This window comes from Accipiter gentilis, chromosome 5, assembly GCF_929443795.1.
Source record: "Accipiter gentilis chromosome 5, bAccGen1.1, whole genome shotgun sequence".
Taxonomy (NCBI): Eukaryota; Metazoa; Chordata; class Aves; order Accipitriformes; family Accipitridae; genus Astur; species Astur gentilis.
Genome location: NC_064884.1, coordinates 947,529 through 962,678, shown reverse-complemented (window position 1 = coordinate 962,678; position 15,150 = coordinate 947,529). Strand labels below are relative to the sequence as shown.

The window sequence follows — 15,150 nt, the reverse complement described above, 5'->3', positions numbered from 1 at the left end:
GCCGCCAATCCCCAGCTCTCCCAGGAACAGCGCAGCAACCCCAGAAAACAGGCACTTTAGTACAGCTGCAGCCTTGCCAGAGGAACTTGAATGATTGCTGTCATGAAGAGCTCAGGAATAATGCAGTCATCCCTGTTTCTCTCCCCATCGAGTGCTCCACCTGGCAGTCAGTGAACACACAACTGCCTGCTGGTATAGTGAGAATGCTTTTGTGGGCCTCGGAGAAGGCTCTCGCAGGGACTCAGCCATGTTTTGCACTTATTCTGCAGACACCTGGCCTCATAGAAGGCCTCAGAGAAAACAGTGCTATTGGCTAGAGGGAGACCAGGACCTGGCTCCTCTCTCGTGTTTACTAAACTATAGCATGACTCTGTCAGTGTTAAGACCACCTCCTACACACCATGCCCATGCTGACAGCTGCTTCCAATAGCCAGAACATCTTTTGAAGGCATAGTTGACCAAAACAGAGGCAGGTACAAATTCAGGAGGCCCGCATCTCCCATCAAATCTATCATGTTTATTTCTCCCACAAACGTAGGGAAGGCAAAGCAACTTGGAATACAACCTCTTCCCTATCTCCGATTCCTCTCAACAGCCCTCTCCTATCTCTTCCAGCTGCACAATACAAATCTCCCAAAGCAGAAAGGTGGGCACATCCCAGAGCCTCGCAGCAAGGGCTCCAAAAAATCAAAGCAATTACAGAAGGTAGCTCCTGTTTGAGAATGGCATTGGTGGGATTGCAGGGGTGGGAGGAATATGAGGTTTATTTAGTATTAGCCTTACAAAATTGTCAAGTGCTGTCAAATCCAAGCAGGAAACACAGACAACCCCTCATCCTCCAAAAGCATTCCCTCTTCCTCACACCAATTCAACGAACTAGAAACAGTATTTTTTAACATCAACTCAGCACTTCAGATACTTGCTCCAGTCCTGTGGACCCAAAGGAAAGTATCTTACTTCTGAATAAAATCTCCTAACCAGCAGGTGACAGAAATACAAATTTTACTTACCAAACTTCTAGCCTGAACATCTGGAAAAGATCTTGGTCAGAGATGGGCTCCAGCAAGAGCCCAAGCCCAAGATATCCTGGGACAAGCAGACAGGATGGGAAAGGAGGGGGAATAGAGATTATAATCAGCTCTGAGCTTTGGGTTCAATGTATTATAGCAACCCAACTTAGCAGTAGAGTTTCCACGTGGAGGGGTGCTCCCTTCCCTTCCCCACAGTAAGGGATGTTCTGACCTGTCTAAAACCTGCACTACAGCAGACACTTCTGCTTAGCACCAGAACTTCTGTTAGAGTAACACACAGTTCAGTTTAGAGACACTCACAGCTGGAATTTCATCTGATCCACAGCCGACATTTTCTTGCGATAAGTCGGCAAGCCCCTCCAGGTCCCACAGCAGAAATGGCAGTTCTTGATCCAGCACAAGATCCCAGAGAGCCCCACACTCCAGCAAGGAATCCATAGCGTTCCCTCGACACTTGCACAGCTCCCTGTGTTCTCAGTCAAACTCCGCTTTTCCTGTTCCTGCTGTCACCACTTCTTGTTTAGATTCAAAGTCGAAAGAGATACAGCAGCTTGGCAGAAGTTTACGTACCTTCCCCTACTTCCCTGCTTACATTCAGGTTGTCTGCCCTAGCTGTCTCTGTAGATCGGAGAGAGGATTTGCCCTCCAGAGGACTTTGAAAAAGTGGCTCATTAGGGTAAGTGTGCTGGCTGGCAACCTTTGTGCTCTTCTGCTCCGGTCTCACCAGCTTCTTTTTGTGGACATCCCTTAAAGAAGCACTGCAAAAGTGCCGACAGCCTGAGCAGTCCCAGGCAGGTCTGTGCAAGGCATCTGCAAGTCCCGACTGAGGCCTGATGCCCAGGACTGCCAGAAACAGCAACTGAAATAGCTCCGACCGACAGGACCCCACCGGACCAGCTGTAAGTCACAGATCTAGCTGCAGTTTCCAGGACTGAACAGGATGGTAAACAGCTCAGAGACTTCAGCTGCTTTTTTCTTTTTTTCCCTCCCCTTTGAAACCAGAAAAGCAGTTGTTCTTATTCCTTCAGTGTCTGCCTCAGGCTCTCCTCTCTGGTCCCTCTCTGCTCTGAAAGGCAGCTTCAGTCTTTGCTAACGTTTCTCATGGAAGGAGCGGGTGGGGGAAGATACCAAAATGACTCGCACATGCTTTAAGTTACTGTAGCTGGGTAATTCCGCCGGCCAATGCCCTGCAGTAACCCAGGCTCAGCCCTGCCTCCCAGCAGATGTTTCCTGTAATGGAAAGTTGCTGGACAGAGCGTGGTGCTGGGGGAGGCGCGAGGGGCGTAAGGAGAGACCAGCCTAAAGCATATAGCTATGAGAAATCAGCCACGTGAGACCCACAGAGTTAGAAATCTTAAGGGCTCCGCTACTCCTCTACCTATCTCTGAGCCCTGCCAAAAAGCACATCTTTCTAGGTTTCATTCATCAGTCAGGTCATTTTGGAAATGAAGGGCAAGGGCTTCCTTCAGGCTCCAGCAAATTAACTCCCTGCAGGTCCCAGGAAGATTGCCCGGAGCACTGGAGCTCCCTGTATTGCTCTGCCCTTAGTCCCCAGCCTCTCCATCTCTCTGCTCAAGTGTAGAAATGCACAGGTAAACGTTCACACCACGACACCAGTGCTGCTCAGCCATGATACTGAGTCTGTGGAAACAAGTACACTGAAGCAAAATCCTCGTTCTTCCTAACAAACCGGGCACACAGATCTCAAAAAAAAAACCCAACCAAGCAACCAACAAAGCCTCTGCAAAGCCACTGTTTCATTCGAGGGCCAGTGACTGCAGCTTGCTCACTGACAGTAAGAACTGACAACCGCTCTGTCTGCTCAGATGCGCCACAAAAGCACTGCTGGTGCCAGACAGCACACAGGTCTCTCTCCGTTTGGCCCTGTCAGAAGGAAGCAGCACATCCATCCGCCACCCCAAGATGAGGGAACAATAAACAAAACTTCTATAGCCTGGGAAGGGCAAAGAATTAGGATTACAGACAGCTGCGAGGTACCTGCATTGCATTACTGAATGGCCCTCTTTGCTGGAAAATGCTTATGGGATTATTTCCAAAAAAAACCCCAAAACAACCCACCAAGATGCTTCTGTCTACATACCCACCCACCTCCCTTTGCAGACATGAATGGCACAAGTGATCGGAAGAGCTAACCTGGAGGTGGAGACAGCAAACATTAACTCTACCGCAAACAGAGAGAGACAGGACAGGATGGCACTGTGAAGGGTGGAGAGAAGAGGCTTGGTGGGGGAAAATGGGGACGAAAAGGGTGACTCCCCATGGTAAGATCTCCCTGTTAATACACAAACAAATCCTCCAACAGGAAATTCAAAGCAACTGTTGCTGGGGGACGGGACAGGGAAGTCTGACAACAGAAGAACCAAGAAATGTATAGTCCTGTACAGCACACGTCACAGAAAACAGGTAAGGAGGAGAGAAGGCACCAGGGAGAGAGAAAAGGGGGAAGGAAAATCCTGTCCGATTTGCATGACTGATGGAATTGCTCTTAACTCTTCAGGGAAGATTGACATTGCTTCTGGACAGAGCAGGAAAACTACTGGGAAAGAACAGAACACATTCCCTGCTTGTGTGGGAGAGTCTAGACCCCACTGACAGCCCGACTGCTCTGCTGATTTATGCCAGCAAAGAAACTGGCCACCTGTCGCGCAGCACTTCTTCCAAACCCAGTCTGGTCCTGGGTATTTTTCCTTTTTTTTTTTCTCCTTTTAAAAGTGAATGAATAGCAGAGGAGGAAGCTTCAGAGTAATCACTGGCCATTTGGGGTGGAAAGTGGATTTGAGTTCATCATCACACAAGCTTGCACCGAAAGCTCGCTTCTAATTTAGTGCCTCTGCACCACAGTAACTGTGCCAGCCCTGGCAATCTGTATACCTAAAATCATGGAAAGTCTGAAGGGATGAAAAATACCTGAAAGACAGGGAGTTAACGTTGCTCCAGAAATCATTTGACAAAATGGTTACTGCGACTTAAAAGATGATTGCACTGATTTACAGAGAAAAAGGCTGTTTGTTCAACACCTTGCTAACTCATCATCGGGCCTGGATTTTTGCAATAAAGCCTGTTTACATGATTGCTGTTGCTGAGTCAGACTCAGGCTGCCACCCATCAGAAAGCTATTTCTGATATTTTCCCTAAAATGATGCATGATTTCTCTCTCTTTGTTTCTATAGGGAACACTTTACGCTTCCCAACAGCTGAGTTTCCCCCTCCACTCTGGCACCTATGAGGTCTCCAAGAGAATGCTGCAAGTAAAAAAAAGACAGCACACCGAGACCAGCAAAGGCTGATTTCTTAGGGTATTTAGTCTTGTGATCACTTGACATTGTTCTTCAGAAGCTGCAAGCACTGCTCAAAGGTGTCTACAAAGAAAAGCCCTTCGCAGCATCACAGTCCACCACTGATTCTCAACCACCTTCTAACTCCTACTGCACAGGCTTTTGCTGCAGTTTTCCCAGAGGAAAACCTAAGGTTCTATCCTTTACGTGGCTACCTGTTTGCATTTGACTGCATTTATTTTTGAGACTTTCACCTCTGGTAAGCCAAGCTGAAAGTTGCCCTGTGGGCACAGCATTTGTTTGCAGAACTGCAGGTGCAGGGCTCCTGTCCCACTCTGTGCAATCCTCAGTGCAGACTTTGCTCTCCAAAGCCAAGTGGGTAGCACTGCGCTCCTGTTGATCTTTCCAGACTTACTACGAGAGCAAATGTTTCTAGCAGTATTTCAGAACACGTGAAAAAGACAATTAGCGTCTTTTCACTGTAATTTTTTTTCCCTCCACTAACCACTCTGGGGCTATGCTACACATAGGTGGAGAGGGGGTGGTTCAGGTCAGTTATAGGGAGAAACTATGGGAAGAAACAAATTCAAGCATGGTTGCAAAAGAGAAGGCAGGTGAAAGGAACGTGCATAGATAAACACAAAGGAAAGGAGTAAGAGAGTAGGGCAGACCTTGGGATCTAAGTAGTAAAATGAAAACCTCGTGGACAGATATATATCTCACCTCTTCCCTGGTGTCAACTGTGTTTGCTCTAACTTTTCAAGATCATCTTATTCTCTTTTCTGGTAGTATGCTCTGTAGATTCTCCTAATGCCTGGTGTTTACCAGCACAGGGACTACAGGAGGCAATTTACAGAAGCAAGCCTTGCTATAGAGTAGCAGCTAGAAATGCTGCAGAAAATTGGAGACATACACCCTAATTTAGGAACAGTCAGGGAAGTAGAAAGATCGACAGTCCAACTGAGAGAGAAGTAGGCAGAAAAAAACATGGCAGACTTGTTAGGCTCAGTGCCTCAGCTGTACACTGACCTCACGACACAAAAACTGAGCGCTCCTCCATGCTCGGAAACAGGGCCCTTCACCCAAAGCCCAGAGAGAAGGAAAAGAACAAAGGAGATATTTTGCAGCAAAATATCTCCAGTTTGTCTCTAATTTTGATGACGTCTGCTGGGCGACAAATTTCTTCTACCAACTTGCGGAGTTCCTGCCACCCCCACAGCCAGTGCAACCTCCTGCTTCATGTCATCAGGGAAGCAAAACACCAATTTCCCACCTCTCTGAGCACATCAGGTCTACAGAGTAAGTCACATCTCTGTTTCAAAACAAAATTATGGAGACAGTTTCTTTTTGAGGTGTTTTTTTTATATATATATATTTTTTAAATTATTTTTAAAATAATTAATCAAATAACAATAATTCAATGCGCAGACACGTTAAGTCCAAAGCAGACAAATGCAACTGCATCCTGATGGCTAAGCATAGATGGGTGGGGCCTAAACCACAGCTGACCAACAAATGGAGTTCTACTCCATAAGAATAACCGTTCTTCTAAACCAGAGTCTCCATATCTGCGGTTCCTCAGTAAAGGCATGAGAAACATCTCGGGGACTGCTAGCGAACTCAGCCAGCCCACTGATGGTCTGGTCTTCCACCACAAGGACATGAACACAAAGCAAACCCTATAAGGTTGAATATATTTATTCTCAAACAGGTGTTCTTTTCTAAATCTCATAGTGCACCTGGACCAGTTTGCATTTGTCCTCTGGAAAGCAAAGTGGAGAAAGCACACCAAGACCAAGAAAGGGCAGGTCTGACAAAGCAATCCATGACCTTGGTTCAACCCTTTTCTCCCACTTCTCAATCTGGTAGGGATGTCAGTCCCAAAAAGCACTGGTAGGATCGAAAGGAGAGCACACAAGGCAAGACAAGTTGGTAGCATCTTAAGGAAAAAGTAGAGAAAAAGGAATCCAGGAAAGGGAAAAGGAAGGGTTCCAACTGGCAAAGAGGGATACAGTGCTACAAGGACAAAAAGACCAGTTAAAAGCAGCAAAAACTGAAGCCATGTTAGAAAACTGGCATTCTGACCACCAATGGTCAGATCTGGGGATCTTTGAGGACCGTGTGCTCTTTGAGGCAAGGACTGTATTTTTGGTTTGTGTTTGTACAGTGCCTGGCACCCAGGGCTGCTGAACTGGCACAAAGAACAATGTGGAGGGTGTTTGCTCCAAGCATAGTGAAATTTATGTAAAATGAAAGTGGGGGAAAGTGAGTAAAGGAAATTGTAAGCCTTTGTGAACGGGTAGCCCCCACAAATTCATTTCTAGAGCTGCTCTGAGTGGGGAAAGGAACAGAAGAATCAGAATGGTCCAAATGCCAGAAAAATCCTGCCTGGAAGGAGCTGGCAAAGAAGGGAAACTATATCAAGGAGACGCATTAGAAAATTTTGAATGGTAATAATACTGCCAAGCAGGATTGACTGCCTTCCTGGAGTTTGTGGCTCATCTGTATTTCCACACTGCTGCTTTTATCTGGCCAGAATGTCTCTACTATCTAGAATATGGCTTGGTTTGGTTTGGTTTTGTTTTCTAAAGGAAAATAGTTGGGGGGGGAAACCACAAAAAATGCAGCCAGTGCTTACTCTCCGGATGTACTGTCTCTCATGCTGAAAATATATGGAGGAAAAACAAGAGAACAGAAAGATAAGATAGAGAGGACATGAAAACACAGGAGACCCACAGAAGCAGACCACAGCAAAGCATCATGCAGCAGGGTACGGATCTCAGCAGCTACAGTCAGAAGCAGCTCTTGCGTAATAGCAAAAGTCAACTTTAGCCATGGCCACAGATCCACATTTTTACAGCAGCCTGGTTGGGCCTATACATCTGCCCAAACTGCCTCACTCCACGTTCCTTTATCTGCCAGTTCTCCACCAGTTTGGCCTGCCATGGTTTGTACTTCATTCTTAATGTCATGGCCTCTATGCTTCTCTCTGCTTCCGAGATCACATCTTTTCCCATCCTTGCTACTCTCCTGGTGCTGATTATATACAGCAAGCAAATAAATCTGCCTCTCATGCCTCTGTCAAATCTGACCGCACCGTATCAGCCAAAATCACTGGTTCTAACGTCTTAGGCTGCAAGAAGGTAGGAACTGTTGCTGAACATGGAATGGCTGCTGCATTTGCCTACAAAATCATGGTACTGCTGGTATCTACTTCAGAGCGCTCAAGGGGTGGGGGTTCAACCGTGCAAAAGTGACACCGACTGTGGAAATTTGCACACCACTAGCTTTGTACCGAAAATGCTGCCACTCGTGCTTGCAGAACGAAAACAAGATCAAGGCAGAAGCAAAGGATGATTGTGTTTCTGTGAGGTCAAAAGAAAATAATTCCTCTCTCGCCCCGCACCACCCTGAGAGATGCAAAGGGTTTGCGCAGCGGCAGCTCTGTTTGTCACCACATCGAGACCAGCTCTGCTGGGAAACCAGAAGGTTCAGGATGTGGAGATCATCAGAAGAGCGACTGAAAAGACAAAGCTTTTGCTCTCTCTCTCTGGCATCCCTTCCCTCAGGATGTCAGTCCTCCTTTGCCAGTTCTGAGCCATTTCCACCTCCTCCTTTTGGAAATGGTCAGTGTGCCCCAGAGTGCCACTGCAAAGCCCCTTTGCACCTTCCCCCCCACCCAGGCACCCAGCCCATATTCACCCAGGGACAAGAGAAACTGGAGTACTTACATTATACCAACTCTGGCTTTTCTGTAAGGACAAAATAAAAGAGAAGCATTAGTTAGCACAGAGATCTTAGGATCAAAAAGAAAGATGGACAGAGAAACTAGGTCCAATCTGGTTTGTATAATTAGTCAAGTGAAAGGGGGATTGAAAGGAAGATTTCAATGGATTTCACAGTGTGGTCCAAGACAGTTATTTCCAGTTACAGGAACAAAGAACAAAATCCAGAAGCACGAGTCCATAATAGGAAACAATTCAGGCTAATGTGTGCATGTCCACATGCACGCACACACACACAAACTCGCACACGCATGCTGTAATCATTTTTGCAGAACAGCAGCGCCCACTAGCAACAGAAGAGCTAATCATAATCATTGCCAGCCATTTCTTTTAGAGGCTTCATTCTTCCACGTCTGCAGGCTAGGTTGCAAAAATCACATTGTGTTGAACGGACCCTGTGCAAATAAGCCCTCAAAGAACTACCAGGAGGCAGGGACGCAATTTAACTCACAAAAACCATCAGGCAACACTTTCAGTAGTATTTTAAATTTTAAAGGGAGATTCATACAGAGCCAGGAAAACTGCTGAAGAAAATGACTAGAAAAGCTAAGCAAAAAAAAAAAAAGCTGGGGATTATTTTTTTTCCCCCAGAATTTCAGTGCACAGTGTTTTGCATCATCTGCACATGTGATTTTTTTTGTCCTTCTCATGGCATTTCAGATGGTTTGAGAGGACAGGCCACATGTCACACTGGAGCGTATGAAAAAGCTAGCTGAGCTTGGAAAGTCACACTTGGCAATTTCAGATGGAGGTGAGATTTATCTGCACAGAGGGAGGAAGAAATAAGCTTCACACTCCCACTCCAGTCAGGCTGGCTTTCCAATGTCAGGACACTGAGCAGAACTGACAGAAAGTATATGCATCCCCCTTTTGAGGATGGATTTACCCCAGGGCAATGAAGCTTGGGGGCACTGTAGCCTTTCACCACTAACGGTGGTCAGCTACAGTGCATATTGCTGGCACGTTGTGTGCCAGCAGCCACACAGCTGTGCCCGTCCCCCTCTCCCAACGAGCAATGGCATGTCTACATTACACCTGGGGGAGCTGAGTCTAATAGACAAGGACAGAAGCAGTATTTCACTGCATTTCTTTCTTTGAAGTCATCTTGCTTCTGACCTTGGACTGGGACTATTTTTCACAGCTTTATACTCAGTCTGGAATATGAAGGAAAACATCCTGGCCTCCGACTTGTGACAGAGCCTGTGGAAGTTTTGCTCAGAGAGTTAAGTTCATATTCACAGAAGCACAGAAACCACCTGCACTGGGATAGTCCACAACAGGACTGGTGATGTACAGGATGTTTACCATAGGAAAGTAAGCGCAAAGGGTTAATGAGATCAGATTGGACCAGAGATTTCTATGAAGACATGGGGTTGCTTACACTGTGCTTTCCCTAGACCTCTCTGCTTTCAGTTTCCTATGCTGCCTATATGCCACTCCAGCAAACAACCTCGCTGGCATCTGGATCTCATTCACAGAGCCAACATTTCCAAAGGATCCCTTGCAACCTTGGGCATTTCTGCCTGTTTCACTGCCCTGATCTCTAATCAAAAACCCCACAGTAACACAGTATATGTCACAGGCCAAAATACAAAAGTTTGATCTTAAAAAGTGAACGCCCCTAAGGCCTTTCCCCATATCCTGGGGAAAGGATATGAACTGAAGAACTGAATACACAGTATGGCTCATCAACTAACCAGAGGAATTTCCTCTTACTTCCTACGCTTTTCCATACTTGGCCATACTCTCCATTCATAAAGGGTCTGGCTGAAGTCATCCTTTTCTGCAAGTAAGACATGGAAAAAGGTCTTATGCAATTCAGCCTATACTAAAAAAAAAGAAAAAAAAAAAAAATCAGAGGAATTAATCTTAAACCACGTACACACCACCTTGTCCTCAGCAGCACAGTGTCTAAGATGGAGCGATTTTCCTGCAGGTTTGTTTTGCCATCTGTCTGCCTTAATGAGCAAAAGGCATAACTCAGAAATTTCTGGGGAAAAAAATTCATAATCAAACTATAATTCGCATAAACAAAACAGAGACACTGCTGTCACTGTGTCTTCTAAATCAGGGTGCACATGTTGTGGTGTCAGCACACTGCAACAGGATTTCATTCCCCTCTTCTGCATTAACCACAGTCACTCTTTCTTCGCCCTCACATTTGAATTTCCCCAAACTGTGGCTCCTCTATAAAGAAGCTCTCCAGCTCCTTTCTTAAGCTCTTCCGCACAATTATACTGACATCCTCATCTTCGTCTTTTGCCTCCACCAAGTGTTCTAAACATGAGGAGATTCCTTCCCCCCGACCACTGTTTTGCAGGCAGAATGAACTACAGGAAGTCCAAAGAGAAGGGAGACTATCTGAGTCCTTAAATCTATCTTCAATTTTATTTACCTTTTATTTTAATTCACTGAGAGTCAGAATATAGGGGGATTTGAACTGTGAAAATCAAGAGACAGTATAATGGAGGGGAAAAAGAAAGAAAAAGGAAAAACATATTCTTACTTTGAGCAGGTTAAGTCTGTCATACTGGAAAAAGAAACCATAAGCATTAGAACTGAAAAGAGAAAATAAGTAAGTAACAGAGGAATGGAGTTGCACACAGAAGTGGAAAAGATGTAACTGATTTGCAGAGACGATGCTATAGGAGCAGTTGATACCAGAGTTCATAGTTACATGGTGGCTGTAACCAGGAGGAACTTACGAGAACTTAAGGAAGGTGAAAAATTGGGTGTTTTCTCTAAGCCTTTAATTAATATAGCGTTGCCTCTAAATCTTCATGGGTTTATGATCTCATATTTGCATACACTGCTATGGAAGATTACAGCATTACAGTGCAGTGGGGAAGCAGTGGATCACGCATAGGAATTTCAGGCTGCTAACTTGATGCCAACACAAGTTTCCACCTTTCAGCATTACTGGGAGCGGGATCACAACACACTCCTACACGCCATTGCTTCCAGGGGAATGGAAACCTTTTGCCAAGTGAATGTCATGCCATATTGCTCTAGAAGTATCATTAAGTCCATTTTACAACTGGGGAAACAGAGGCACAGAACCAGGGTGAGGGCAGAGCTCAGAACGGATTCCAGAGCCCTTTCTCCTGACCTGTGTACTTCCAAAACCTAAGCTCGTCACCTGGCTTCTAAATGCCCATGGCCAAGTAACTTGAAGAAATTGATGAAATTTACTCCCAAATCCCTCACCCCAGCCCAAAATGACCAGAATTTCATGACCTACTATCTAAAGGGGTATTATACCACCCGATGGGAGAGGTAAATGAGAAGACACAGCCAAACTCTTCTCATAATTGCACACTGAAAGGACAAGGTGCAACAGTCATAAGCTGCAGTAAAGGAAATTCTGTTCAGATGGAAGGAAAAAGCCTGTTCACAACAAGAGTGGTTAAGCACTGGAGCACAGGGGCCCGATGAGGCTGTGGGATCTCCAGACTTGGAGGTCTGCAAAATGTGGCTGGCCAAGACTTTAGACCAACCTGATCTAACCACATCAGCCCTGCTTCGAGCAGCGGCTTGGACTAGAGACCTTCTGAGATCCCTTCCAACCTAAACTGTGCTACAATCTCCAGGGCCTACATCAAAATTCATGTTTTCCCCTAACCTGATATTTATCCTCAGCATTCATTACTAGCTATAGACAGTGGGAAGAATCTGAAGGATTTGCAATCGAGAGAAAATCACTTTTATCCTTGGGCAAGAGCAAAAGAGTTAAAAATATGTATTTCATTGCTGGCCGCTAGCAAAAAGGGCTTTTTGCCGAGTTCAGAAAGCGGTTACAGAAGCAGCAGTGTTTGCCAGTAAAAGCCTAAGGCTGACACAGACCTATGGGTTGGTTTGGTCCATGCCACACTGGTGGACAGCATGGAAAAGCAAGCTCCAGGAAAAATTTCCTACAGATGTAGTCCAGTGCTTAAAAACTCCTGGTGAAGCGCTCCCTCTGATGGCAACACTGCAGCACAACAGTTAACACAACAGACAAAAGAGGGGAAGGGACTTCAAGCAGATCTGTCAGCAAGTGTATAAACACAGCATCAAACTCATGGGCTCAAGCTGTTTCATTTCATTAGCGAGACAGGTTGGAAAATCAGACCATTCTTCTTGTAGAAGATGGGTGGGAAGAGGAGAAGAGGCTGAGAAAGGAGATTTTAAAATCTTTGTCCTTAAGTTCTTTGTTCCTGACCTCTTCCTATCTTGAACAGATACCACCATTATCTGTGTGGGGAGAACCAGGGGCCTTATTTCACCTGAGATTCCTCACTTGTACCAGAGAAAGCCACCTTGCGAAGCACAGAAAAGAGATTCAGCCTTCACGCAGGCTGGCGGAGGTCATGCTCGGGATCCCCTTCTCTCTGTGCATCAGCTTCCTCACACTGGAACTCATCCGAGGTCCGCCTCCCTCCTGTTTCTCTAATTGTCTTAAAATTGTTGGGTTTTTTCCTCTCAGAAAAGCAAGGGGCTGGCTGCAAGCACATCACCGTACCACTACGCGTACTTTTTACACGTACATCATGTTCTACCAATGTTCTTCCCACCAGTCCCTCTCCTAACAAACGTCTCCATAGCTTAGGCAAAGTGCCTCCAGCCTACCATAGCCTAGCCATGACCTGTCCTGACCCACACACCTCTACTCACCAGCAATCCTTTCAGGACTCTCTGCCACTCCAGATCTGCATTTTCCACAGACCTTCTTTCACACCTCACCAGAGACACTAGTCCCACAGTCCTCCTTTGTAGTTATCCAAGCTACAGTTACCAAGCACAAGACAATCTGTCTAAAAAAAGCCATAAAGAAGCTTCCAGCAGACACCAGCAATCACGCAAGGTCAGGCTGGCGACGAGAGGCATTATGACCAAGGAAAAACAGTAAGCCAGCACTGTAGACTCCACTAGCCTCTAAGAACTTGCCTAGAATTAAATCTATGGTATCAGCTGGGGAAAGGCCAAGGCATTGGTTTTGTGGATTATGAAGCCATCCAAGCCATTCTGGTTTTAACTTTACTTGTATACACGTGGAAATGCCAACAGCCTGGCACTTTGTCCAATAAGCATCCCATCTGCGTTTCTGATTTTTACACTCTTCTGAGGGTAGCATAGAGATGTGAGATCAAATCTCAAACGAGCTTATCTCCAATTCAAGCACCCACAGAGGGATCTTCCACTTAATACCTTTCAGAGCAAGCCCATGAATTCTCACAATTCATTTGGGACAGGTCTGTTCTAACAGGTTTAAGCTGGATTCATTTGAAATCACTGATCTTTAATATTTACATCACACAGGAAAGTGTGCAAGGGCAGTAAGCTGAGATCACTGGCCACAAAACTACTATTCCTCATAAAAAGCAGGCAAGAAGTTACAGAGATCAACTTTTGTTTCTGAAGGCATAAAGTAAGAAGAGAGGAAAGAGAAGGGATTATAGTACTGTTCAGCCTACCAAAGCCAGTGGATTTCTCCCCGGCAAAGACAGCAGTTCACTTCAAGGGAGAGGGAAAGCAAACCTTAAAACAGGCTAAAATTACTTGGAAGTAACTGAAGGAGTGTGATGAACAGGCCAGTTCTCACACCATGTGAGCAAATATTAATGAGATCCCAGTGATGTAAGTGAAACCAGCTTCTCAGCTACAGGCATCGGGCTGAGCTCTTGCTGACATTCTCACAGCCGCACCAGGAGAATGCCTTACTGGGGTCACCGCTCAGTACCACGGGGAGGGTTTCTGAGTGATAAGACAATTCTACAGTGGGGGACAGGAGAGAAAAAAGAAGGCTTACTTTGGAGAGGCGCTTGTGTGACTTAATCGGAGAGAAAGCATGCAGGAATGAAAAGAGAGAAATTATGAAAAGAAGAAAAATTACCTCGCAAATCAAGAGAAGGAAAACCCACAAACCCAACAGAAAGCATTATATCCCCCCTGCTTCCTTGTGAAAAGCACCACGAATTAAAAGTCAAGCTTTAGTAGTCACCGTGTTAGTAAAAATTGCACTCCCATGGCCTTAAATCACAGCACTTTATGGGCCAGGGCAATGAAACTCATCTCTGTAGTTCCCCCTTACCAAGGACGCCATTTCCCTGACAAAGCATCCCCCAGTGTGGCTATAAACATAGCAAGCCCCGCATCCTGCCTGCCTCCCATCTGCATGGCTTTCTTTTGGGGACAGACTGCTGGAACCATAACGCACGAGGGTGTCATCTGGTCCTGCCGCCCTGGCGCGGTGTTTGTAGGTCACTGTGTGCACAGGAAGCAAGCCTGACCTCAAGGGCAACCTCAGAACTGACAGGTCTCAAATGATTCATCTTGAAAAAACCCTTTGCCCCCCCTTTTGAATTCACATACGCCCCCCTTAGTGGCGAGCGATCAGTTCAGGCCAGTGAATCCTGTTTCCTCTGCTGACAGTGACCACAAAGGGGAGTAGATGAAGACTTTTTGTGTGCGTGACACAATCCAGCATTAAATCGGGCAAAGATCTGACAACGCATTTGACACAAGCCATCAGAGTTACGCCTGTGACACCGTGAAGTTATTCAGGCTGAAATAACTTCAAAAATCTGGAAAAAGAAAAGACAAGTGCTCCTATCTTATAATATGCCATTGACATTGGGATTATAATCAAAGGTTATGTTTGGGTCCCAAGGCCCTTGTGTGTGTTTCACCAGGTCCCACTGCTCACAGAAAAATCACGAGTCACCAGACCCGAAACCCTCTTCTTCAGTACAGCAAACACAAGGTTGTTTCTAACATGGTGAAAAGACACAATACCTTTCTAGGGAAAATATCATCTACCCTGGCCAAGACAGTCATAACACTGCACCGACGGTAGGCAATGTGCAGAGGATTGGCAAACTGATTCTGTGCAACTTGAACCTCATCTCAATGCAGGACTTAGACAGGACTGGAGAAATGCATGGGCCCTTCACAGGCTGTCTGCACAGAGGAACCTTCATTTGTTCCATGACCCTTCATGACCCAGATGATAAAAAGTAATTGCAACAGCTGATTTTCAAGGTCTTTCTCAAAACCACA

The 15,150-nt window shown here is 45.8% G+C and overlaps 1 protein-coding gene across 10 annotated transcripts in view; it reads right to left on the bottom strand.

Moving 5' to 3' along the window:
* Positions 1–15,150, bottom strand: part of GRAMD1B (GRAM domain containing 1B) — a 138,241-nt gene that overhangs the window by 18,884 nt on the left and 104,207 nt on the right. For 6 of the 10 annotated variants that reach the window (XM_049801343.1, XM_049801338.1, XM_049801348.1 and 3 more), the window contains 4 exons: positions 13,901–13,921; positions 10,619–10,642; positions 8,059–8,079; positions 6,966–6,989 (listed from right to left, as the gene is read on the bottom strand). The exons of 1 other annotated variant lie outside the window; for it this stretch is intronic. In XM_049801343.1, coding sequence (XP_049657300.1) covers positions 6,966–6,989; positions 8,059–8,079; positions 10,619–10,642; positions 13,901–13,921 — 90 coding nt within the window. The remainder of the gene's footprint in view (positions 1–6,965; positions 6,990–8,058; positions 8,080–10,618; positions 10,643–13,900; positions 13,922–15,150) is intronic. 3 more of the 10 variants (XM_049801339.1, XM_049801340.1, XM_049801341.1) reach the window with 3 other exon arrangements.